Source organism: Castanea sativa, chromosome 6 (genome assembly GCF_040712315.1).
Source record: "Castanea sativa cultivar Marrone di Chiusa Pesio chromosome 6, ASM4071231v1".
Lineage (NCBI taxonomy): Eukaryota > Viridiplantae > Streptophyta > Magnoliopsida > Fagales > Fagaceae > Castanea > Castanea sativa.
Window position 1 is genome coordinate 40742100 of NC_134018.1, and position 26546 is coordinate 40768645.

General features: G+C 35.2%; 2 protein-coding genes across 2 annotated transcripts; one reads left to right on the top strand and one right to left on the bottom strand.

Annotated features, from left to right (window-relative positions):
• Positions 1-16240: 16240 nt before the first annotated feature.
• LOC142641162 (uncharacterized) lies at positions 16241-18576 on the bottom strand. The gene is made up of 3 exons (XM_075815560.1): positions 18324-18576; positions 18088-18164; positions 16241-17059 (listed from the first exon to the last, which is right to left on the bottom strand). Exons 1-3 carry the CDS (start codon positions 18465-18467, stop codon positions 16483-16485), a joined length of 798 nt encoding a protein of 265 aa, XP_075671675.1. The 5' UTR covers positions 18468-18576; the 3' UTR covers positions 16241-16482.
• Positions 18577-21192: 2616 nt separating this feature from the next.
• Positions 21193-25691, top strand: LOC142638661 (uncharacterized). Its single transcript, XM_075812715.1, has 6 exons — positions 21193-21608; positions 24316-24427; positions 24532-24625; positions 24747-24924; positions 25002-25071; positions 25158-25691. Exons 1-6 carry the CDS (start codon positions 21226-21228, stop codon positions 25467-25469), a joined length of 1149 nt encoding a protein of 382 aa, XP_075668830.1. The 5' UTR covers positions 21193-21225; the 3' UTR covers positions 25470-25691.
• Positions 25692-26546: the final 855 nt, after the last annotated feature.

The following is a 26546-nucleotide window of genomic DNA, read 5'->3' on the forward strand; positions in this document are numbered from 1 at the left end:
TTTTTTTCTTTTTTTGTGTGACATGATGGACGATGATGTTGCTGCTAGATTGGAGAAGATGAAATTAACGATTGAGGAGGAAGAAATTATCCCCATCTCGGATGAGGGAAGGTTGGATGCCATTGAGAGTTGCAATCTGAGTTTGATGGGGAAGTTCCTTACTTGTAAGCCCTTTAATAGAATGGCGGCGAAGAATACAATCCGGCGTGCATGGGGCTTGAATGAATCATTGTAGATTTCAGAAGTGGGGCCGAATCTCTTTCAATTCAAATTTCATTCAGAATTTGATATGGACCGGATTTTGAGAGGAGGTCCGTGGTCGTTCGACAATCAATTATTATTATTGCAGAGGTGGAAGAAGGGCATGACTGTGGGCAATATTCAAATGGACGCTGCCTCCCTTTGGGTACAAATTTGGGATGCACCGTTTGATATGATCTCTTCTCAAGTAGCAAGGGAAGTGGGGAGTAGGTTAGGTATGGTTAAGGAGGTTGAACGAAGGAACAGGGAGGATGATATAAATATGTTTATGAGAGTTCGTGTGGCTCTACCAATAACAAAACCACTACGTCGAGGTGGGTTTATTGCTGGTTCCGATAGTGAGAAGACGTGGGTGTCATTCAAATACAAGAGATTGCCGATGTTTTGTCACTTCTGTGGAATCCTAGGTCATGACTTAAAACATTGTGCCGCCCACTTTGCAGCTGAGAAACAGGGAAGGAAGGTTGAATATCAATATGGTGACTTTTTGAAAGCTACTAGGAGTCATCCAAGGGTTCCAACAACCAAGTTTGCTACATCTAAGCCTCACACAGAGGGGGATGATGGTAGTGAGGTGAAGCAGAGCTCTGGCCAGGCGGGACAAGGTGAGGTACAGGAGCAACCGGTGGCAAGGGAGGTTAGATTGGGAAACCCTAGTAGTGTGGATAAGGGTTATTCCGTGAATTAAGGGCTGGGTGCTGAAATCGTGCATGGGAATAATGTCAATAATAATTTCTATGCTAACGTGTAGGAATTAAATACTGAAATAGAGGAAACAGCGGAATTAAAGGCTGAGTTGGGTCCGGAAAACATGCTCATTGGACAGACAAACATGGAAATAATTGAGAGGGCTGATCAGGGATTAGATCGGATCGAATTTAATGAGGGGCAAACAAGTGTATTTCCCATGGAAAATCATAAGCACGTGGTGTCTAATAGCAATTCGATTCTAGATAAAGATGGGCCGAGTAACTAAAAGCCCAAAGGAACGTGGACCCGGATCAATAGAATGAAATTTGGATTGGGTGGATTAACTAAAGCCATACCTAGATTGGGGAAGAGAGTTTCCAGTGAAGCATAGGAGGGGCAGGTAGATGTTCAAGTTATTAAAAGAGGCAAAGTGGGTAGTGGTGATGGAAGCACTAATTGTATATTGGCGAGGGTGGAGAGCCACCCTTGCCGGGAGCCATGAGACTGTTAAGCTGGAACTGCCAAGGGCTTGGAAACCCTTGGACAGGTCAAAACCTTCGCAAGATTGTGAGGGAGCAAGTTCCCACGGTCTGTTTTCTTATGGAGACAAGACTGGACAAGGAGGGGTTTGAAAAATTGTATGGTAATTTGCTGTTTCAGAATAAGATTATTGTCAAACATCCTGATTCGGGTGGAGGATTAGCTTTTTTGTGGAAAAATAATATTTTGTTGGAGGTTATAAACTTCACTGTTAACCATGTTTTGGCCAAAATCACAGAGGAGGATGGATTTGTGTGGTACTTGACTAGTTTTTATGGATGGCTCGATGCACAGCAGAAGGAAAATTCATGGAAATTATTGAAGCACTTACAAACTTTTGTGGAGGGGCCGTGGGTGGTTATAGGAGATTTTAATGCATACCTACATGTATGGGAGAAGAAGAGTAGAAGACAGACACATAATCAACAGGTTGAAGCTTTTAGGGAAGCTTTGGATTGTTGTCAACTTCAAGATCTTGGTTTTTCGAGATACCCTTATACTTGGAGTAACAAGAGACCTGGGGAAGCAAATACTAAAATTCGACTTGATAGAGGAGTGGCAAACAAAGAATGGATGGAGAAGTTTCAGATGAGCAAACTGATACATTTGCCCACACATGCCTCAGACCACTTACCCATTATGCTTCATGTTCAGACTTATGTTCAGGCAAGGCAGAAATGAGAAAGGTGCTTTAAGTTCGAAGAATCTTGGCTGCTTAGTAGTGAATGTGAAATGGTAGTGCAGGAGGCTTGGGGAAGAGCAGGTGAGGAAGGTTTTGGGTTGGCATTTGTTCAGGAAAAAATTAAATTATGTGGAGTTGAGCTATTGGCCTGGGGTTCTTCTTCTATTGAACCAGACACTAGAGCTATTAAAGATCTCCAAAATAAGCTAGATTTTTAAAATGAAACAGAGCCTATTGAGGTTGCCAAGGCTGAATACCTGGAATTGAGCAAAAAGATGGATGAGCTATTACAAAAGCAAGAAATATTTTGGGCCCAAAGGTCTAGAATAAATTGGTTGAAACATGGTGATAAAAACACAAAGTTTTTTCATGCTAAAGCTACACAAAGGAGAAATAAAAATTATATTAAGGGTATCCAATATGCAGATGAACAGTGGGTGGAGGATTTGGAGGAGATTGTGGGAGTTGCTTCTGCCTATTTTGATAATCTATTTCATGCTGGTGCAGGAGATCAGATGAAGGAGTGTTTGAATGCAGTTAAGAACAAGATAACTGATGATATGCGGGAAGTTCTGTCTAGTGAATATACTGCTGAAGAAGTCAAGGTGGCTCTATTCTAAATGCGACCAACAAAAGCTCCAGGCCCTGCTGGTATGAATGCTTTATTTTACCAAAAATTTTGGCATGTTGTGGGTGACACTGTAGTTCTAGCTGTGTTGGATTTTTTAAATAATGGAAATATGCTACCTGAAATTAATCATACAAACATTGTGCTTATCCCTAAAAAAAATTAGAAATCTTGTGAAAATGTCTGATTTTAGACCTATAAGCCTGTGTAATGTGATTTATAAAATTATTTCCAAAGTATTGGCAAACAGATTGAAACAGGTACTTCCTCAAATTATCTCACCCACTCAAAGTGCATTTGTACTAGGGAGGTTGATCACAGACAATGTGTTGGTGGCCTTTGAGACACTCCATACTATGCATTCAAGACAGAAGGGGAAGAAATGATCTTTAGCATTGAAGTTAGACATCAGCAAGGCCTATGACAGGGTTGAGTGGCAGTTTTTGCAGAGCATTATGGCCAAAATGGGATTTCCTGTTACCTGGATTGAAAGGGTGATGAGTTGTGTATCGACACCATCTTTTTCTATTCTGGTGAATGGGAAAGCCTATGGCATGATCCACCCATCTAGAGGGATAAGGCAAGGGGATCCTTTGTCGCCGTATTTATTCCTATTGTGTGCTGAGGGGTTCACTGCATTGCTAGACCAAGCAGAATTAGAAGGAAAGATCAAAGGAGTATCTGTGTGCAGAGGTGCACCTAAAGTCACTAACCTTATGTTTGCAGATGATTCTTTGCTTATTTGCTAGGCAACTCAGGCTGAGGGTGATAGCACAGATTCTCCACACTTATGAACGAGCTTCAGGGCAGAGCATAAATTTGGAAGAGTCTTCAGCTTATTTCAGTAGTAATACTTCTGACAGTTAGAAACAACTGATATTGGGGATTTTGGGAGTTAAGGAAGTGAATAGAATTGAAACTTATCTTGGTTTACCAACTTTGGTTAGGCGGGCTAAGTATCACACATTTTCTTACTTGAAGGACAGAATATGGAAGAAGCTTCAAGGGTGGAAGGCCTTGATGTTGTCAAGAGCTGGTAAAGAAATACTAATCAAGGCTGTGGCAAAATCCATACCCACATATACAATGAGTGTATTTCAACTCCCATTGAAATTATGTGATAAATTGGATGCTCTGTGTGCAAAGTTTTGGTGGGGTCAAGTGGGGAGTGAACGAAAAATTCATTGGAGGAGTTGGGAGAAGCTGACAGATTCAAAGAAAGAGGGCGGAATGAGTTTTCGAGATTTACAAGCTTTTAATCTAGCCATGTTGGCAAAGCAAGGATGGAGAATGGTTCAATGCCACGACTCTCTGCTCTATCAATGTTTCAAAGCAATGTATTTTCCCTATTCATCCTTCCTTGAAGCTAAAGTTTCACCAAGTTGCTCATATGTTTGGAGAAGTTTGATGGCTGCACAACCCGTTTTACTATCTAGACATTGTTGGAGGGTAGGAAATGGGCGCTCAATTAATGTTCTTAAAGATAGGTGGATTCCCAATTATCCAACTAATAGAATACTACATTCGGTTCATGAAGATGTGGAGGGAATGATGGTGGCTGATCTGATCAATCCAGATTTGCACATTTGGAGGACTGAAGAAGTTATGGCTAATTTTAATAGGGAGGTGGCAGAAGCTATCTGCCAAATTCCTTTGAGTCGAAGGGATGTGCACGATAATATAATCTGGCTGCAAAATTCAAAGGGGCCGTTCACGGTTAAATTGGCTTACCATGTGGCTAGGGGGATTTTGAAAGATGGAAACCGAGTAGGATCTTCAAGGGGATGTGCACAAAAGGAGCTGTGGTCTGCAATTTGGAGGCTTAAACTTCCAAACAAAATAAGAATATTTGGATGGCAGGCATGTCATGCTATACTACCTACTGCAGAGAATCTGAATAGGAGGAAAATTATTTCGGAAAGCACCTGTCCTATATGTCTGAGAGAGGTGGAAGCAATAGTCCATGCACTGTGGGATTGTGCTGCGGTTTAGGATGTTTGGGCTGGTAGCATCAGAAAATTGCAGAAATGGTGTGTACATGGGCAGTCGAACATGAAGCAGCTAATGGTTGAACTGATGGAGCACCTAACGTTGGATGAGATGGACCTGTTTTGGGTTCAAGCATGGTTTATATGGAACTAGAGGAATTGTGTGCTACATGGTGGAAAGCTGCAGGATCCGCACAGTCTAAACAAGAGAGCTGAAGAGTTTGTTGATGAGTTTAAGCAAGCCCAAGTTCATTTAGCTGTTCCGGCTCGGCAGCAACACAGTGGAGATGTCTGGCGACCTCCATCATCAAATGAATACAAATTAAATTTTGATGCAGCAATCGTTTCGAGTTTGGACAGAACTGGTCATGGGGCTGTTTTTCGAAATGACAAGGGTGAAGTCGTGGCTGCTATGGCTGCTAGTGGAATGAAGGTGAATACGAGTGAGGAAGCTGAATTGTTGGCATGTCGAAGAGCTATTGAGTTTGCTGTGGAAGCCGGGTTCTCTAGGTTGATCATTGAGGGAGATAACTGTAATGTAATTCAAGCTATTTCTTCTCCTTTGGAAATTTTTTCGCTCTTTGGGACTGTTGGAGATGATATTAGGCATTTAGTTTGGGGATTACAGTGGGCTAGAGTGTGCTGTGTTAGGCGAGGAGCAAATAAGGTAGCACATGTTTTAGCTCAATATGCGAGACATACACTAGATGAGGATTTGTATTGGATGGAGGACTCTCCTCCACCAGCTTTAGATGCTTTGTATCATGATTCTTTATCAATTTGATTGAATGAATATTTCCCCTTTCAAAAAAAAAGAAAAAAAACTAATTGGATCTAGCCAGAAACTCACCTTGTAAGCTCATCCATTATGATTGAAATTAGTTTCCCATTATATATTCAACCAAATGGATCCTATCTTTTCTTGACATTGAGTCATTTGATCCAACACCTCCTAATATCCATTCCCACCATTAGTCAATTACTAACACCTCATAAAGCCAAGCCCATGGAAATTGGTTACGGGTTCTAGAGAACTCGAACTTAAACTTGTAGCAATAAACACTATAAAAAAAATGGGTTGTCTCACTAAAATACTTTGTGGCAATAAACTCAAAGTCATTGCAATAAAAATTTCTTGCAATGAAAAAAAAAAGTCTTTTGTGGTGTTGCAAAAACTCATGGCTATATGTTCGTCCCATAAAAATTTTTGTTGCAATAATGTTGTTGTAATTTTTTATATATAAGAATAAGTTTATGAAATTCCTATTGCAATGATGTTTTAGTTGCAATAACATATTGCTTCAATAGTTTTGTCTCAATAAATACAAAGCATAATAATGGAAGGATATTGTAGTGTTAAATCTTGTTACAATCATGATTTTAAAACCTAGACCAAATCGTATGGTTGGACTGGGTTAACCGGGAACCAGTCATCAATCTGGTTTTCTATACCTAAAAACCTATAAAAGACAAATTTCCTATGAACCTCTAGACCCACGGTTCAAATGGCCAGTTTCGAGGACTGTAAGCGGTTTTTTTGGTCAAATTTATCTTTCTTTTTCACTAAATTTCCCCTAAAAATAGTGGGTATAGGAAGCTAAAATCGATCTTCTTGCTGTAATTCCATGTTGATCTTCTTCTTTGGATGCCTAACCCATCGATCAGTGGACCTTGTGAGTTTGGCCGAAGTAAAATGATGAATAAATGATTCAGTGGACCTTGTGATTTTGTTGGGAGAGAACGAATAAATCGGAGCAGATCGACAGATTTAAAGGAGAGAGAGAGAGAGAGAGAGAGAGAAGTAAAGGAAATCTATGAAAATGGGGGCTTTGGGAAGAGAGCGGTGGGGTCTTGATTTATTATGATTTTTTTAATAAGTCATCTATCATGCTTTGTGCCTTAAACCACTAGTAAAACTTTTAAAGACTAAAACAGTAGAATCACCAAATGAATGTATGAGTAATGCTACAAACACAAACTATTTATACAACATTTTTAAAAACTGCTGGTGTGCCTTTAATTTTCCAAATATTTATTGATAAGTAAAAATGTGATGTTAGTAATAGACTCAGATTAGAACTAGAAAGAATTCGCTACATTAGTAGTTTATAAAAATGCGAAACTACAATGTTGGTCCCTCAAGTTTACCTTGTGTGCGCAATTGATCCTTCAAGTTTTAAAATTGAGTTGTATTAGTCCTTTTACCTATGTTTTAAAAACCAGACCGGACCGGCCGGTCCGACCGGTTCAACCGAAAAACCCGGTGCAGTCCGGTCCGGTTATATGTCTCAAAACCGGTCAATAACCGGTCAAAAATCGAAAAACCGGTCAAAAACCAAAAATTTTGAAAAAAACGGTTTCATTCCTGGTTCGGTTTTTAAAACCATGCCTTTTACTAACTACCATTAGTGGTGTTACTTATGTAGCTATCAGAAGAATGACTTGGTTTTTTTTTTAATGATGTGGCATTTTTTAATTAAAAAAATTACAAAATAAATTTACATATAAGAAACAATCTCCCATAAAAAAAAACATAATAAACAATCTAATTCATAACCCAGTACCAAACAAGAGAGAGAAGGGGAGAGAGTGAAGAAACCCAAGTCCTAGCCGCCGCCGATGATAGCCACTAACCCGTCTCCCTGGTTGTGCGAGAGAAGCAAATAGTAATAACTCTCTAGAAGAAAAACAAGACAAGTCATGTGCAATGAAGAATGCTTTGACCAAAAATTGTAGTAAGAAAATAAAGTGGCAAGGAAACCGGAAAGTGACAAAGTGTTAAATGTACTATATCTTGGCATGCAATCAATAAATGATAGATGTCGTATAGTACACCAGTCAAGGCATGTGAGAGTGCTGACATGGTTGGATCTGGATCCTACACGTGGAATGGCTGTGAGCAAAGGAGAGAAAAACGTTGGTTGAAGTAAAGGATCTTTGGTCCGTGCCAACGGTGTGACCATCTTGGGGAAGAGTGAGATTAGCACCTAACATGGACACTCAGCATTCACAAAAAGGAGATAGTGACTCCCTATGGTTAGAAGCTATGAAATCCCCCCTTTTTATTGGTTGTGCTTGTGTTGGACCATTGTTAAGGACACGTGCCTCACTCTTAATGTCCCTGATGTCCCTTTTCTTATCCAAGGATTGCTCCCCATGTAGTGGCAAGGTCACCCTCCACTCCGCTACCCTGACTTTGGCGTGCTCATTCTCTGTCCTTCAGCCACTACATAGTATAGCAGCTGTATTAGGATTCAAATGGAGGGATCATGGTTTGACACCCGTCTTTTGTACCTGGCAACATTCCTCGGACTATAAGAAGAACATGTTGTTGGACCATTAGGGCAAGAATCAAGAGAGAACATTAGAGAAAATAGTAGAAAGTTTGTAAGGAAGTGAGATAGAGAAAATGCATCTCTTTTAGGAAGAACACCATCATTGTACAAGGAAAACTTCCATTTTTCACATAATAGAGAGCTTGAAGGAGTAAAGGACATTCCCCCTTGCTCACCCTTGGTTTTTCACCCCTTCTTAAGGGTTTTCCACGTATATTTTTTGTTTTCTTTACTTTCCTTGCAATGCTTTATTTTTCTCTTGACTTTATGATGTTAAAGCTTTCATTTTTATCACTTTTGAGCTTTTTCATCAAAATTTACTGTTAGATAGCTCATCCACTTTTCAAACAAGTTCACAAATCTAACTTGCACATACAGATGTTCACCTTGTTACCTTTCCCATTTTGATATGGCCGAAAGAATGTCCATGATGGAGGGGACATGACCATCATCGTCATTATGCAACAAAAGCTCCTTCTTGTTGCCTTAGTCGCCTCGTAAAGATATTTGGAAAAATGAATTGACTATGATAATAAACATATTAAATGAATTTTATACACAGTACATGCACATGGGTTGTGCAAGAGAAGCAGGGAGGCAGGTAGGTGGTTGTTGCCGGCAGTGGCTTGGGCTTGGGTCTCCACCGGCAACGGCTTGGGCTTGGGTTTCTTCAATCTCTCCCTTTCTCTCTCTTTTATGGTACCAGGTTGTTAATTAGATTAGGTCTTACATTTTTTTGATGGGGAGATTATTTCTTATGTGTAAATTTATTTTGTAATTTTTTAAATTAAAAAAATACCACATCATTAAACAAAATTTCAAGTCATTATTCCGTTAGCCATGTAAATAACACCACTAAGCAATTAGTAAAAGGACTAATACAACTTAGTTTTAAAACTTAAGGGACCAATTATGCTTGCTTCAAACTTGAGGGACCAATTACTCACACATAGTAAACTTGAGGGACCAACATTGTAGCTTTGTCTTTGTAAAAATGTTATAAAATAGTTTATGTTTGTAGCATTACTCATGAATGTATATGCTAATTGGGGATATTTGGAATTTTTATTTTTCCTTGATTGTAACAAGCCTAAAATATTCATATGATTTAGCCTTTAATTTTTACATAAGCCATGGCCAAAACTTTTAAGAGTAAGACAACGTAATGAATGCATATTCCATATGGGACATCTGAACTTTATTTTTCCTCTTAATTGTAACATGCCTAAAATATTTATATGGTTAAAGCGTTTTATTGCATAAAAGTATTGTAATGTAGTACAAATATACCTAAAATATTTTAAATGAAGAAAAATATCTACTTTAAATAAATATCATTTTCTTTTCAACCTTCTTATAATTGAATTTGTTTAGATATTTTGTAATTTTTACTAAGGATTGTTACTTTTTCATACATTTATTTTATTTATTCACATTTTAATTAATTATTAAATTAATTATGATATCATCACGGTTCAACCTTAATCTGACCTTAAAAACCTTGAAATTTTCCCTTTGCTGATTCTTTAAATGGTCCAAATTTTGGAACGATGGTTGCAATAAAGTATTACTCCAATAATTTCATTGTAATTAGTACGAAACACAATTAATTGAAGGATATCGCAATGAAAATTTTCGTTGTATTAAGTTATTGCTCTAAAGGATTTCATGGCTTCACTGAAAAAAGCATATTGCAACAACAATTTCCATTGCAAAAAATTATTGATTCAAAGTTTTTCATTGCAATAAGTTATTACTCAAAACGTTTTCTTGACATTAACATGTTTTTCTAAAATTACACGTACTAATCGCTAATCCGTGTGATGCATAGGAAAGTTATTGAATGTGAGATTTTTTATTTTTATTTTATTAAAAAAGTATTGTATATTTTTCTATTGAATATGCCCCTGATATACCAACTTCAATATCTAATGATAAGTTTATAAATTAAGTTGGTTCATCCTCCACCCCTACCCTACAACTGAAACAGACTAAATATTATCAATGTACTAGCACCTTGTTCAGTCTCAATGCCATAATAAACTAATACAGTAGAAGCCATTAATAGACTAACTTTGATATCTAATGATGATTTATAAATTAATCTGGTTCTTCATGTTCCAAGCTAGGCATACCTAATTCTATACCCATTTATAAAAATAAAAAAAAGTGATTTCCCTTTAACCCAAAATTTCTACAACAAATTTCATATTACAATTGCAGCAATCTTAGCCTATAACTCCAGTAAAACCTTATCCTTCACTCAATACCCTAACCAACAACATTAAAATCTACCTATTTTCTTCTCCATACTTGAACCTATAATAGGATATTGACCCAAAACACTTATTGCAAAATGTCTAAAAAGTCTTAAAACTTAAGAACAAAATCACCATAATAGCATATAAAGTTACATATAGAAGTATTCAATACATATGATATACATTTGCCTTACGCATCCTCTTTTGAATGATTAAGGATACCCGGTAATCAAAAAGAATGATTAAGGATACCTTGTGACAATTACACTTACTTACACATAGGAAAAGAACAAAATGATCTGAAACTTATATTTGGGAGATGCATAGACATATTACCATGTGAAAAATAACATGATTAGTATCAAATTATGAATTTCGATGATCTAATTCAAAAGACTTATAGGATAAAACAATTTTTGTAAGGCTCATAGCATTAAAATAAGTCATTAAAAAATGAAACACTTACTCTTTGTTAAGACTGAAAAATATTTTTTTCCTTGGTTGGGAAACATTGGAAAACACTTTTGTACAATTTTTTTTTTGATAGGTATGGGAAACACTTCTATACATATAATGCAATTCCTACATAGTTCGAATTTGCAAGAGACTACTAAACTCAAAACCACACATCAGAACTCCACACATCAGGTAAGCCAAACAATCATATTTTAGGCAACATAAATCCATAGTCAGTGAACCCCATTCTGCACTGAGCAGAAACTCATATTCCAAGTAACAATTTTCATAGATAAAAGTTATAAAACATACATACAAAAGTTAATGATGCATTTTTAGCGACCCATGGGCCATCATAAGTTTATGCCAGTTGATCTATTCTATTATCCCAGCACACATACACCAGTTGCTCTTGGTGCTGGAGGACTTTTGTTGAACACCTATCTAGCTATGACAAATATTGCCAAGATATATTGAAATAGAACTTAGTTGATCTACAGGTCCTGATATAGAGAGAAGCATAAATTTCGAGTGCCTAACAAATTTAAGAATAATGTAATTTAGAAATTAGAAACCTTTTTGCATATTCCATACTCACAACAAAAGAATTAGGCATTAGAATAACCTTATTGCAACTTGAGCCCTTATGTCGTCTATTTGGATCATTATAAGATAGTTCACTACAACAATTAAACCAAGATTTTTTACATGGGTATAAAAAATTTAACTATTTACCACAACACCTTTGATTTATCTCAGAGACTTCAATACAAGAAGAACTTGCCTGAGTCTTAATTTGAGTCACAGTTGCATCACCGAGTGAAGAAAAATTGCCCAGCTCAGCTTGAACCTCCTCCTCTAACTCTTCATGCCCACCGAGAGGCTCACCCATTCTAATGCCATTTTAGATTAGAATTTCGTGGAAGTGGTTTCACTTTCTCGCGATTAATGGACCACGGACGGGACTGTATCTGCATGAGCAATTGGAGTGAACGACTTTGGACCAGGTTTGAGAGGAAGGCGTTATACTGCACTAAGGAGAAGATGAGAGAAGGAGTGACAGATGAAGATGGCTTTGCTCCTTCGACCATTCGACCATTAGAGAGACATCGATTGAGAAAAGTGCCGGGGGAGAACGAGTATTGAAAATAAGTATTAAAAAATTAATAAAATATTAGCTTACGTGAAAAATTGTGGGAACTTTAGAGCTGATGTGACAAGCTCTCATGTAGTTAAAAAAAAAAAGTCAAAGGCTTCAATTATATAGTATTTATAATTTATAAATGCTGTGTGAGAAATAAGTTTTTATGCACATTGCAATGATATATTTTGATGTGATATTGATAATTAATTCCACATCATCCAATTTTGTTGCAACATATTATATAAATAGTTTATTGCATCAATAAATTATTGATGTAATAAAATAGCACTTTTTAAGTAACTGTTGCAATGAAAAAAACCAAAGTAATATTTTTTTTCATTAAAATAGCACTTGTTGCAAAGATATAATTTGGTGTAAAGTATTGAAATGTAAAAAGGAATTACATTTAGTCAACAATTTATTGTAGTTTATACCAATTGATCTACTACCAAAAGTCAAAGAAACAAGCCTATGACAAATATACTAGAAAAATCATACAATAGATCTTTGAAAGCATTCTTCATTGAAATTTATTTCCAAAAAACAATAACCATTCACTTTAATATGACATATCAAATTTAAACAAGAAACCAAAGTTAATGGTAATTGAAATCTTGGAAAATAGTTCAACAATAAAGGGAGGGTGTGGAAATACGGTGGCTGATAAGTTAGCAAAATTAGCCAAGCATTTTAATGTACCCAAAGTCGGGTTGGACAATGTTCCAAGTGAAGTTAACTCTCTTGTAGTTATTGACAGCAGTTTTGCTGAAGTTTGAATAAAATTGCTGGATGGATTCTCAAAAAAAGAAAAAAGGAAAAAGGGAGGGTGGGGAAGAGTACTCATAGAACCAAAAACAAAAATATCCAAAGCCTATCAAAGCTTCTGAAGATTTGCAAAATTGTTCGCCTCTTCAAAAAAGACTTCTCTTTGTTTGTGAAATCAAATCTTCCCAATTGATATAGCAATTTTATTAGACAAAGAATCAAAAAATTAATATGTGAAAAGTGATAACAAGTTTAGTACTTGTTTGTAATCAGATTATGATTTCAAAAAATCACCAAAGGACTGTTTTATTCTGTTTCATTAAAGTCTCTATATTTGTAGAATAATAACCGATCCAAAATTCAAAGTTCTAACACATTGGTTATGGATGAGGATCATAACAATAACAATAACAATAAAGACTTAATCCCATATTTTTTGGGTTGGTTATGAATGAAGACTTTGCTTTCAAAAATTCATACAACTTATATTTGCATTATAATGTAATTTTTCACTTACCTAATATATGGGCATCACAACATTATATATAAAAAAAACCATGTTATCTCTAGCACTAGGTAATTTTTTTTTTCTTTCTCTAAGCAATATTCAATTGAGGTCATGAACCATCTACACGTAAGATTTTGTAAGTAACCCAGCTAATGTAATATACTATGTATTTTTTTTTTTTTTAAAAAGCTAATAAAAAAATCATGCCATACTCATATTGTGAAACAAATAGCAGAGGAACTCAAGTTTAAACACAAAACCCCCAAGGGGTTGGCTAAGTGGTTCGTAAAGTTTCATGATATCCATTAGATTTTGGGTTTGAAACCTCTTGCTAGAATCTAGGAGTCACCCGATGGGATTCTTCCTTGTAAAACTTAGTGTGTGTGGGACGAAGGGATTGTATATCTCCGAGAGAATAGTCATATACTCGAAGAGGTCTAGATATCCTCGTTTGTCAAAAAAAAAAAAAAAACACACACACACACAGGATTTGCTACCTTTCCCCAAATTAAAAGGTATAAATGTATAATGCCTGATATGAAATCTTTATATCTAATTCTCTCTCAATTTGATTCAACCTATCAAAATTCAATAATTATGTTAGTTGTAACATTGTTTTTCCCTTTTTTTTTTTTAATTTGATTTTATTTAGAATTTTCATCAAACACAGAGTTTCTTTCTTCACTTTTTTCCCCTATAAGCCAAAATTAGAAAAAATGTGAAAAAAAAAATTTGTTCAAAGGGATAAAATTTCTCAAATCACCTTAAATTTGATTAATGACTTAAGAAGTGGCACAACTGCATATAGCTGACCACAACTTAGTTTAAAAAAAAAAAAAAAACAAAAAAAAAACCACGACTTGCACCAAGCTGTAGCCAAATAATGCACATGCTTAAAGTTGAGATAAGTATTAAGATTCAAATAATGCGGTTAAAGTTGTCTCATGTCACTGCCTTGAAGGAAGTCTTTGAAAATGATTTTCCTTCTTGGTTTGTGTATGTGGTAAATAGATTTAAGGTGAGGTACTAAGGATGATTGTTGCTTAGCTTTACCATTTGTACATTTGGGCGCCATTATAATTGGGTCAATGACTAAATTAGTGTGTTTATGACAAGACTAAGCTGAGAAAGTAAGGATTAAACATTATTGGTTTTTAGACCTCTGTTAAACAATTATTAATCAGTTTTAAGGCCGAGTTCTTAATTATATTTTATGCATCATTTTGCTAATGCAATAAACATAAATATGAAATACAACACACACAAATGATGATCTAGGAAAAACTAGTGAAATAGAACTGTAAAAACTTTGGAGGGACTTTACCTAATCAATCCCAAGGAACAAATCCATTATCAATTAGAAGTTTACAAATTGAATAAGCATTTTCTTCACAAACTTAACTAAAGTTACCAAACTCAACTTCAAGATCCACATACTTCTTTGTTCCAACACAAATCTCCAGTCCACGACTTTAAAACTCCACTTAAAGGATTAGATCCAATACATGAGATGATTGGTATGCAACAACTTCAATATCCACCAGTTCAGATTGAATGTGGAATGATCTCTAAAAGTACTAAGATAGTTTTATTTATGTGTTTGCCAACCTAAAATCTCAAAACCTAACAAACACACACGAGCACAATATTTTACATGGAAAACACCATTGAGGCCTGGGGCAAAAAACCGCGGTTGGAGCAAAGAGAATGCTCTGCTCTAGGTAGAACGCATTTGCTGAAAGAACAAAAAATACAAAATGTTTGCTTTTCCCTACTTTTCTATCCTTAGTGGAATCACCCTTTTCTTGCTCTCTCTCTAATGGAGACTAGGCCAAGGGGTTACTAGTCCTCGAATAGATGTCAAATTCCTATTGGTTGTTATGACATTACAAAATTGGGTACAACATTCTTTGGCTTTCAATGCTGCGCCATTGGCTAGTTAGGTCCTTGAGGTTCAAGTGGCATAGATACAAAAATCTCATTATTCTCCCATCAAAAAAAAAAAAAAAAAAAAATCTCATTATTCTCTTGTCTGTATTGAAGTCTTGTGACCAACTGGATTTCATCATAGTGCTCCAGCCCTGGTGGGTCGGGTTGAGTGGGTCTGTGGATACCCCTATAAGGATGGGAACAATATTCCTCTTATGCCCCTGCCCCACCCCTAGTTTTGTACTACTAGTCAGTGTTTGAGTTCCCTATTTATCCTCAGCCTTTGGTACGGTACACTATATTCGTTTGAGTGGGTCCAAAATTCACGAAATACATATGAGATGGGGATGGGAAACTTACGAACAGTCTATCGGCCACGTATTTGGTGAGGAATCCTCTTATTGCAAAATTTTTTTTTTTTCTTTTTTTTTAAAAAATTATTCTTTTTCGGTTTATTTATTTATTTTTGTGTGGCAAGAATTGAATCTGTAAGAAAACTCCCGCACAGATTGAAACAACAATGTGCTCTCTCCTCATAAATAAAATAAAATAAAATTAAAGAAAAGAAAAAAAAGGTCCGTGTCATATACAAACAATTTGTATATAACTTGCAAGCTACAACAATGTGCTAAAACACAAGAAGGATAGCAGCAGGCTATTACTTACAAGTTACAACTACAAGTCCGTGGCATACATGAACAATTTGTTATGAGCACTCATGGAAACCTTTCACTAATGAAGAAATCAAATAAATGAGATTTTCCTCCAAAGTTGGTTGAATTGTAGACTTTTTGCGGCTAATTTTAATCTTCAGTATTTTGCTTAAATTTGGTTCAGGAAATTCGCTTTCAATTTAAAATTGTAGATGGGGTATCCATAATCCTGTTCACATCTGGGTTCTTTGCTTGCTTTCTATGTATTGCTTTGTTGTGAACTCATTCAAATCATACTTTAATCTTCCCACAAAATGCTTTACTAGTTGCTCGGCTGCAACCATTTTCAACTTCTTTGCAGCTCATAAGTACATGAATGGAATTATGGATCATCAAGGACTATTATAACCACACAATATTTATTACCGTGTGGATTGCTATATAAGTTCTTCATCATACACAAACTTAGAACTTGGTTTGTAGGCTCTCTTCCAAACTTTCCTTGGCTCGAAAAAAAAAATTCTCATTTTCCAAATTAAAATTGTCATGAGCCTAATTAGACAGTGATAGAAAAAAAAAAAGAAAAAAAAGAAAAAAAAAAAGAAGAAATATATTTGTTGCTAAGGTTTTGGAGTTGGCATCTTAGCGGGGACCATTGCCCCATAGAAAAGCTTCCTCCATTGCCCTGGCTATTGAAAGAAGCTCTCTTGTAATGAAATCACTTGCAATGTTATTGTTGTTAAAGTTTGATGGATGCTCTCTCGTTTGTTCGCCAAATTCATAGCGACAAACGGGGCACTGACTATGGCTCTTCATCCATGGTGTGATGCAGTCCTCATGGAACATGTGGTTGCATGGGGTTACCATTACCTCTTGTCCTGCCTCAAAATCATCCAAGCAAATAGCACACCTTTTACCTTCTTCATCTGCCTCTTTTCCCAGCTTATCCAAAGAATCTTTGCCCAGTCTGTCTCTGTAATACAAGCTCACTCTCCTTGATAATCTCTTTGGACCAGGATTATAGATTTCTCTCTTGAGCTTGTTCTCATCTTGGGTTACTCTAGAGTCCTCTTGCACTCTAGGGACCTGCATATTCCGCTGGCTTGTGAATGCTGGAGGGGATTCTATCATGATTTGTCTGGGCCTGGGGTACGCTTCCCTTGCTGTGTTATTGTCTAGGACTAAAATTTGCAATGCAGAGAGATTTGTTCCTGGAACACTGCAAAATTTCCATGGTTAGTGATACCAGAAGAAGAAAAGATGAAAAATGTGATATAAGCCATAACGTATATAGTTTTTGAAATTAAGTTGGAGCTAGTTATAGGAACATTTTTTGACTTACAGTTTTTCCAAATGTTAAGCCATCACAAAGAAATAGAACATTGACCATGAATAGCCCCAAAAAATTGGAATAACATTAATGGAAAACTAGATCGCCTAATTGTAGACTCTGTGGAAAACCGAGAAGAATACTTCTAATTTTTGTCCAACATAACCAATGGGCTTTTCCCACAGGAAATCCAGAATGTAATTTAAAAAACAAAAAATTCTTTCAGAAGGTTATGAGTGAATGCTACTGTACTTGTAACACAGATTCACTGTCATTCGGAAAAGTAAAGTAAGATTGTTTTCTGACTGGTTATGAAGAAAATTTTGCAGGAAGTTCATTATTTAGAAAAGTAGAATGAAAATCAAATGCAAGTTACTTTCCCTTATGCCTTTCTTGGAGAGTACAGTTTAATAAGTAAATTGTCGATCACTGTAGTGACACATTGTCTGGTAGTAGTGTAAAGATTAGATTACTTATTGCAGGTACAATTGATGATACCTTTTCCTGACAAGGAAAAATGGTTTTATTTCCTGCTTCAAGTTAAGCAAACTGAAGCAATTAACCAGAAGCGAAGTTCAAATTGTTGATAACAACTTTTCTTTCATCATACCAAAAAAAAAAAAAAAACCCACGAATCATATTCAACTGCTATAGGAACCAAGACGAAATTATTATTCTCATTTTCCTTTGGATTTAAAAGGCAGTTCCAAATAGCCAATACTACATCTCTTTGCATTTGAAACATCTAATTTTGTTTTTCACAGCAACATAGATCAAACAAAATTCATGTTTAAACTAATATAGTAATATGCACTCAATCCATATAGGAAGCAACTTTTAATGAATCTTATTCATCCAAAAATTTCTATCTGGGTTAAAGATGCTCTTTTAAAAGATGGAACTAGAATTATGATTACCTCGCTAAGCCATGGGGACCTGTTATACTTCTTTCCACAAAAGATGGTCTTCGATCTAGCATGCCTGCTCTGACTTCCTTGTAACATACATCAAAGCAACTGATGTTATTAGCATGCACAACAAAATATTATAATTTCAACTTTTATGATCCTCAATGATGTTATGGTAATTGTACTTGTAACACTACGCGATTAAAAGTTTCATTTTATTTGGGATGAATTCATATTATACTTACAGGAGTAACTCGTACGGAACGGGACCTAGAAAACATGGGGTTGACACGGTTCAGTTCATCATTGTTAGAAGTATAGGCACCATAGTCCCTTCCAGTCTCCCAATTCCCTGAAGTGGCTCTGAAATTGTTGCTGCTACTGCTCATGTTTTCTTTGTCCTCCCGATCGCTTGATTTTGTTCCTTAGCATAGCAGTTTTGGTCATTCACCTACCTGGTTTATATATACTTCGTTTTCAGCTGTTGCTTTGCTGCTCTATATTATTCTATATTTCTATGCTAATGCAAAGCAGGATTCTTTGCCCATTTAGAGATGATGTGGTTGGTGCTCCCAGGAATGCAAAACATGAACCGTAAATCAAGAAAGGAATCTAGTTCTTTCAATCTACTTGCATATGTCACTTATTTTTGTCAATGAACATCACATCAATTCCATGGGATGCTACTCTAAAAGTTTGAGTTACTTTAAATTTCTGATCCGCAATGTTTAACGCTTTTTCCCACTTTTTATTTATTTATTATTAATTCTTGACATAGACTTTTTCACTTGGATCCGGTGGCGGAGCTAGGATTTTAGCTTAGAGAGGGCAAAATTAAAATACAATATTAAAAGTAAAATTTATCTAAAAAACATTAATCAATAATAATAACAAAATAAATAAACGATTGTAAGCAAATATGAATATATTTCATATTATTAAAATAAATAAACAAAAACAACCAATTCATAGCTACTAAAAAATTTATAAACTGATGGAGTAAAAATATGATTAGTGTTACTTAAAAAATATAATGAATAAATGTTTGAAATTATTTTTTGTGATTGATAACATGCCAATTTGTAAGACATAAGTAGTAAAATTTGTAATATCTCTAGCATCATTCAAAGATAAAATGCTGTGAAAAGTATCATAAATAGTAAAAATTGTGTAAATAATGATATAAAATAAAAATAAAAAAATAGTGAAATAGGTGGATTGGTCACTTTCAAGTTCCAACAAGTAGAAGTTTTTTTTTTTTTTTCCTCCATGTGACTACTAATAAAAAAAAAAAAAATAGGAGTCATGGGGGGCAGGTGCCCCCCTCGCCCCCCTCTGGCTCCGCCAGTGCTTGGATCTGCTACAGTGATCATTGAACTTTCACTTTAGTGTACATGACACTTTCCTGGTGGGTAGAAGTTATATGAACTGCAGTTGCACCTTGGGTAGAGATTTAGTTAAATCTTCTATCCTAAAATTTTCAGTTCTTCCTTTATATTTACTTTGAATTGATCTGTTTGCATTTGTTCGATCATAATCTCTATTCAGGGTAGCTTTGAAATTTCACATTTTTGGAGGCATAAACTCTCAGAAAGGCATCTAACATTATTCCTTAATTTAGAGGTGAATGCATTAGTTCAAGTTTGAGGTGGTTAATTTTCATGTTCTAAAGAATAATTATGGCATCAAGTTACTTTTTTTATCTCCATTAGGGATTAGGAGCCTTTATTTTGCTTTTGTTTTTAGTTTATTTCTCCCCGACGATTCAAGAATTGCTATTATATACTATATAGTTTTTTTTTTAAATTTTTTGAGAAGGGTATAGATTTAAATGTAATTAGTGATGTTGAAAACAAAAGCATATTATTAAATCATAATAAAATTGTCAATAAGTTTAGAGATATAATATAATTCACTACAAATGAACCACTTTGGTGCGGTGGTCACTCTACTAATATAAATGCTTGCGAGGTGTGGACAGTAAGGGTTCCCTACAGACTCATGAAACCAACTTAAATTTGTAGACAAAATGTTTGAAACTAGTTTTCAAAACATATAAAAGAACTTTTGATTTGACAATGCCCTTAAATAGAAACAACATGCATCCTTTGCTAACCTCTTAACTGTACAACATAATTTCTCAATTATCATGTCTTGAAACTTCAGAACTGAGTGGTCAGGCTATATATATGTCTATCGTCGAATTCCATCTCCCCCCTCTTCCAATATGTACTTATCTCACCCAAACAAACAAAAAAAAAAAAAAAAAAACTTCAGAACTGAGTGGTCAGGCTATATATATGTCTATCGTCGAATTCTATCTCCCCCTCTTCCAATATGTACTTATCTCACCCAAAAAACAAAACAAAAAACAAAGACAGATCCAGCTATGCTCAAGAATGGAGTCAAAACTTGAAGTTAGGGGATGACTCTGTTGTTGAATGTGTGCAGTAGCTCCGCTAAGGGTTTTTTTTTTTGGATTCGTGCGTTTGATACTGGGTAAAGACAAAATTATTTTGTTTAAAATTTTTTAAAAGACTAGGTTGTTTGTTTTGGGTTAAATTAGTTAAAATTTGATTAATTTTTTTAGTTTTACTATTGATAATTTTTTATGGTTTTTAAAAAGAGAAAAATGCTAGAGTTGCAAATTTTTTACAAATTACTGATGTGGTGAGTGATTAAATAACGAAGTAGTGTAAGTAGTGGACTAAGATGCAAATCAATAAAATTTTGTTACCTCAACAGTTTGTAAAAATATTATAAAAAAATTTGTAGACAAACATTACTTTAAAAAAAAATTAATGATATTGTTAAGATGGGACAAAATGTAATTTTATATAACAAAGTAGTTAAAGTTTTAACCTATGTATATACTAATATTTTTTTTTAAAATATTTTGGGCAATGTCAAAGAGTGGCTCCGTCTCTACCCACATGCCAAGGTTGACCCATCCACAGCCCATACGATCTTGGTTTGGGCTTTCAGTATCATTATCTGCTAAAACAATTCGAGCAGTCCAAAGAGAGCCCAAAAAAGAAAAAAGAAAAAAAAAACGAAAAAAAATGGAAACTCGTCTTTATATAAATTGAACACTCATCTGTTAGGAATGGGAAAAGCGAATTAGAGAAAGAAAGAAAGAAAGAAAGGATGGGAGTTGGAGTAACGGCTCCCCTTTCTCATTCAGTTGGGCTAGTGCGTTTGCAATTTCAGCACACAACTCAAAAAAAGAGAGGCTTGACAAGGGTCTTCCTTGGTCACAAATATCATAATCATCATCATCATCATCATCATCATAATAGTATTAGCGTAATCTCCAACTGTACTACTACAACGACAACAACAGCTACTTCTGGTGGTGGAGTTTTGGAGGTGAAAGAGTTAAAGGAGAGATGCAAAAAGTGGGAATGGAAGGGCCAGTATTCCATCACTTACTTTGTTTCTCATTCCTCAAATTCTAATAATAGTAATAATAATAAGCCTCCTCTTCTTCTTGTTCATGGCTTTGGTGCTTCCATTCCACACTGGCGCAGGTTAGTCTTTTTTAACTTCATTCAACTCCACTTCCACATTAGCATTCAACTCATAGATATTATTATTGATTTGGGTCATCTTTCTTTGTGGTCAGTGTTCACTAAAACTACTGTTATTTGCCATTCAACTTCTTATCCATTTCCCTATCTATAACTATAAGTGTCCACCTTTTAGCCACACATGCTATCATGCATACAACAACCACAAAAAAAGAAGAAGGAAGATTGCTCAGCAGTATTGAATAAATTTTCTCTTCTTGCTGTTATACTCCTTAGATCATAGTGAATCCCAAGATGAAAAGCTTTGATATTGTTTAATTCAAAAATTGAAACATTGAAAAACGAGGTTTTTATTTTATTTTTTATATTGGAAATTAGATAAATTATGTTCAAGTGAATGAGAAAGATACAACATAATTAAAATTAGATATGTTAGCTAAATGTTGTGCTACCATTGTCAATCAACCACCAGATTATAATCCCATCAACATGTCTCTTGTCTCTTGTCTCTTTCCGCTTTCTGTATGTCATTCTTTTATGCAAGTCTTTTTTTGGGTGATAATTATAGTCTAACATATTAAATTTAAACAAATGAAAAAGGGTTGAACAGGATAAAGTATCCATGTATCAAATATATGCATATTCTGACCTAGAAACCAAATAATATGGAAAAAAAAAAAAACCAATAACTCAAAAACCATTCTGCCTTTTGAGTTTTGACTTGATTTGGGGTTGAGTCCAAATTTGACAACTTCTATTACAATTTAATGCATATTTATCAGATTCGTACCAAACATTGACAGGAAGACTTGGTTTTTTATATGGAATGATGTCATGGGACAATTAACGTTAAAGTTCGAGATAATGTTCTTGCAATTAAAAGTACAGAGACGAATTGGAAACCTTAGTGAAGTACAATCATATTTATAAGGTAATGGACAGCAGGACAAGTATTAAAAGAATATGGTATTTTAACTACAATGCTACATAGCTCAATAGCAGTGCATTTGATCATTTGAACTTGAGCTTATAACTACAAGTTCAAATCATTTTTGGCAATTCATAAAATTTCAGAAAACCAGATCAACCAATTGGTATTTTAATTCCTTTCTTTCTTTTCTTTATTTGTTTTTTGAAAATCTAGTGCTTTGATCAGTTTTCTCCTGTTCAAATGTTCATTTGGTTTAATAACAAAACAAAAAAGAGATGGTTTATGGGGTTCGTTGGTCATTTTCTAATAACTATGATTTAATGATGATATAAAATAGAATAGTTTTATTAATTTTATTTGGTCAGAATTTTTATTACAACATTCTTCATTATTATACCATTTAGATCTTGGTATCAAAGCCTGGTTGTTTGTTTTTGGGATCTAATTAGTGCTAGGTCCCTCTTTCTCTATTTTGGTTTGAACAATTAGGCCTATTTGTCTCTACTTGGTTCAGGTTCTGCTTTTGTCATGTACTGTCTGAATCTCTTTATTCTAGCTTAAGATTTGGAGTTTGATCCTCTATCAGGTAGATTGCGAATTGTAAAAGTTCTTATGTGGTCCAGGCTTTGTAAAAGTTCTTGCAATCAGGAGGAAGAAAGAAGATTATACAAAGAAACTAGGTGCAATTAAAAATAGGAATAACTAAATATGCATTTCTCATTCTTCTATCGTATAGTTTACACTTCATATTTATACAAGCAATGGACAATGGTCTATGCACTAATCAACAATTAATCTGATAACAAACTCTCCAACTGAATTTAGTTGATTTGCTTTTGATAAGCCAAGGCTGTGATAAGAACTCAAACAGCAATAAGTGATAGTACACTGCAGTGATATTTTATCCTTCTTACGTGATCCTCCTACAAAGTATTAATTCTTGAAGTAAAGATTCATCATGCCGGAACCAATTTGCTTTTCATTGGTGACATGAAGTTATCTTGTTGAATTTTTTGAGACCATCACAATCAAATTATATGGTCATTTATATAGTCAAAACTAGTTACTGAGGAATCCTTGAGTTACATGAAATATGGACTGTGATAGTAATAGATAAATAAGATATTTTCAATTTTATTCTTATGCTTCTCAGACTTTCATGAAATTTGTTTTTGTTATTAAGTAATGACCTGCCCTTTTACTGGTAAGCAAGTAATGATCTAACTTACCTCTTGATTAACTCTAGTTTCTGAGCAACTCTTTGCTTCATTTGCAAATTTTGATGTCCTATTCATGAAATGTAATTTATAGATGTGAAATTCTGGTTTTTATTGGTCAAACTCTGCAGATAATGTTGTCAGGCTAAAATGCACAACATTCATTCTGAAATCCCTTTTACTATGTTCTGCCATTTCTGAAAGTTGTGTGTGATGCTGCTCTTCCATATTCTTTGCTACCCTGCACTCAAAAATGCATCTCTCACACACACACACACACACTCATTTCTAGTGGCTCTCAGATAAAACTTTTCCCTACTCTTTTAGATGTATATGCAATTTCTCATGTCAAATTATCAGAATTTCTTTATTCATTTAGTGGATAAGCTTAACTTGTCCTGCAATCCTTTTGAAGCACAAACTAGTCATCTGATGCTCATTAGATGACAGAGGGTTATTACATTTTTATTAATAAGTTCTGTACTCACTGCGTGGATCCATCCTGTAAAAGTGTAAAGTACTTGAGATAGTGTTTTTCACTACTTTGAGTTTCCTTCAGGAATATTGGGACACTAGCACAGAATTTCACAGTATATGCCATTGACCTTCTCGGCTTTGGTGCTTCTGATAAACCAGCAGGATTTTCATATACCATGGAAACATGGGCTCAGGTATGCTTACTTTCAAGCTTGAACTTGGGTTCTATCCTATATTTCTTTCATCAATCCTTCAGCATTGCAACTTACCCTCTTAACCATTAACTCACTGAAAACAGTTGATATTGGACTTCTTGGATGAAATTGTTCAGAATCCAACTGTGCTGATAGGAAACTCTGTTGGAAGTCTTGCCTGCGTAATTGCTGCCTCAGGTAAGCTATCCTTTTGTGGCTGAAGAAAGACCCCGTGTTTTCAACAAAGAGAATGATTACTCCTGTTTGGCCTTTATATTTCTGTGGTTTGCCTTATTTATATTTTATCTTTTCCAACCAGACTCTAGTAGAAGCCTTGTTCGAGGGCTTGTACTTCTAAATTGTGCTGGTGGTATGAACAATAAGGCAGTCGTTGATGATTGGAGAATCAAGCTATTATTACCTTTGCTTTTGTTGGTTGATTTTTTGTTGAGGCAACGGGGAATTGCTTCAGCAATCTTTGAGCGTGTTAGAAAGAGGTACCATATTTAGTTTCAGTCACGATATTTGGAAATCCAAGAGGAACAAATCCAAAAATGTTATGTCCCTCATGCAGAGATAACTTGAGGAACATTTTGTTGTCTGTTTATGGAAATAAGGAATCTGTGGATGAAGAACTAGTAGAGGTATTACTATTCTTCTCTTCATGCATTTATGGCTCCTTAAAAATTAGTATCTGCTCAGACTTCATGTTGTGATCTGAAAAATGCAGATCATTATGGAACCAACATATGATGCCGGGGCACTAGATGCTTTTGTTTCTATTGTGACAGGCCCACCAGGGCCAAACCCTGTGCAATTAATGCCTAGAATTTCCCTACCTGTGCTTCTTTTATGGGGAGATCAAGACCCATTTACTCCTCTTGATGGACCTGTTGGTAAATACTTCTCTTCACTACCTTCTGAACTAACAAATGTAAGCCTCTTTGTATTAGAAGGTGTAGGACATTGTCCCCATGACGACAGACCTGACTTAGTCCATGAAAAGCTGCTTCCCTGGTTGGCTCAACTTCCTGCTTCATGAGAAAATTGTTACTGATGAGCCACTTCTATTTGTTATAATTTTTATCTGGATTTATGACAAGCACGTCATCTCTTGTCAATCAATTGATTTAGAATATCATAATGTTCATAATGTATATGCTACATATTGTAACCAAATTTTCCATATTATTATTTCTGATTCATTATTTGAAACTTTCTGGAAGGTTGAAAAGGAAAAAGGAATTCAAAATGATTATCCTCAGCTTGGAGATGTTTTATCTTTCTCAGATGTTTGACACCAGTGCTTGTACAAATTTATCCAAATTATATATAGATAGAATCATAGAAATCTTACCATGATGTGCACTGAATTGACATTCGTTTTGGCTATTACTTGTCTTGGTGGCAGTTTCCTTTAAGAAAACTTGACATACGTTTGTGCTTTGGATTAATAAACCTTGACATCCTTGGTGGGGAATCCCATCACAGTTTCTTGATACTGTTCATTATTAATTTTTTATAATTACTTCTATTTGGGTCTGCAACTTATCCCCACATCTTCAATCCCAGTCAATTGCAGAAAATGAAATTTCCAGACAGACAATAACTGTGCTGCATAGTAGGATTTCTAATTAGGGGCTGAGTTTCTAGCTCTTCTTTCTAACTATTTGCGAGCTATAGTAAATTCAGCCCCTAGCATTATCTTACTTATGTATTTTTCTCCTGGTTTCCTTATTAGGCCACATGCCTGTACATGTAGCTCTACAAAGAAATGCCATAGATTTGGGATGTGTAATCATGTGAGACTAGAGCTGGCAGTGCTTCTTAACAACTTTGGGATAGGCAAGTATGCACAATTGACCATTTTCTAAAGAAAAGAAGTAACTTTTACTGCTTGAGAGGTCAAAGAATTGATGTAATCAGATGGGTCTCCTTACATTTTCTCCAATCAACTTGGCTGCAGATCATCCCTCATAAAGCATAGATCAGTTTTCAAATCTGCCCCTCCCCTTCCTCGGAGTCAAACTCAACCATCAAAATAGTTAAAAAGAAAAACAACTTGGGTTTTGCAATATTCGATTCTTTTGGTTCAAAAATACATTGTGTTACTTTTTCG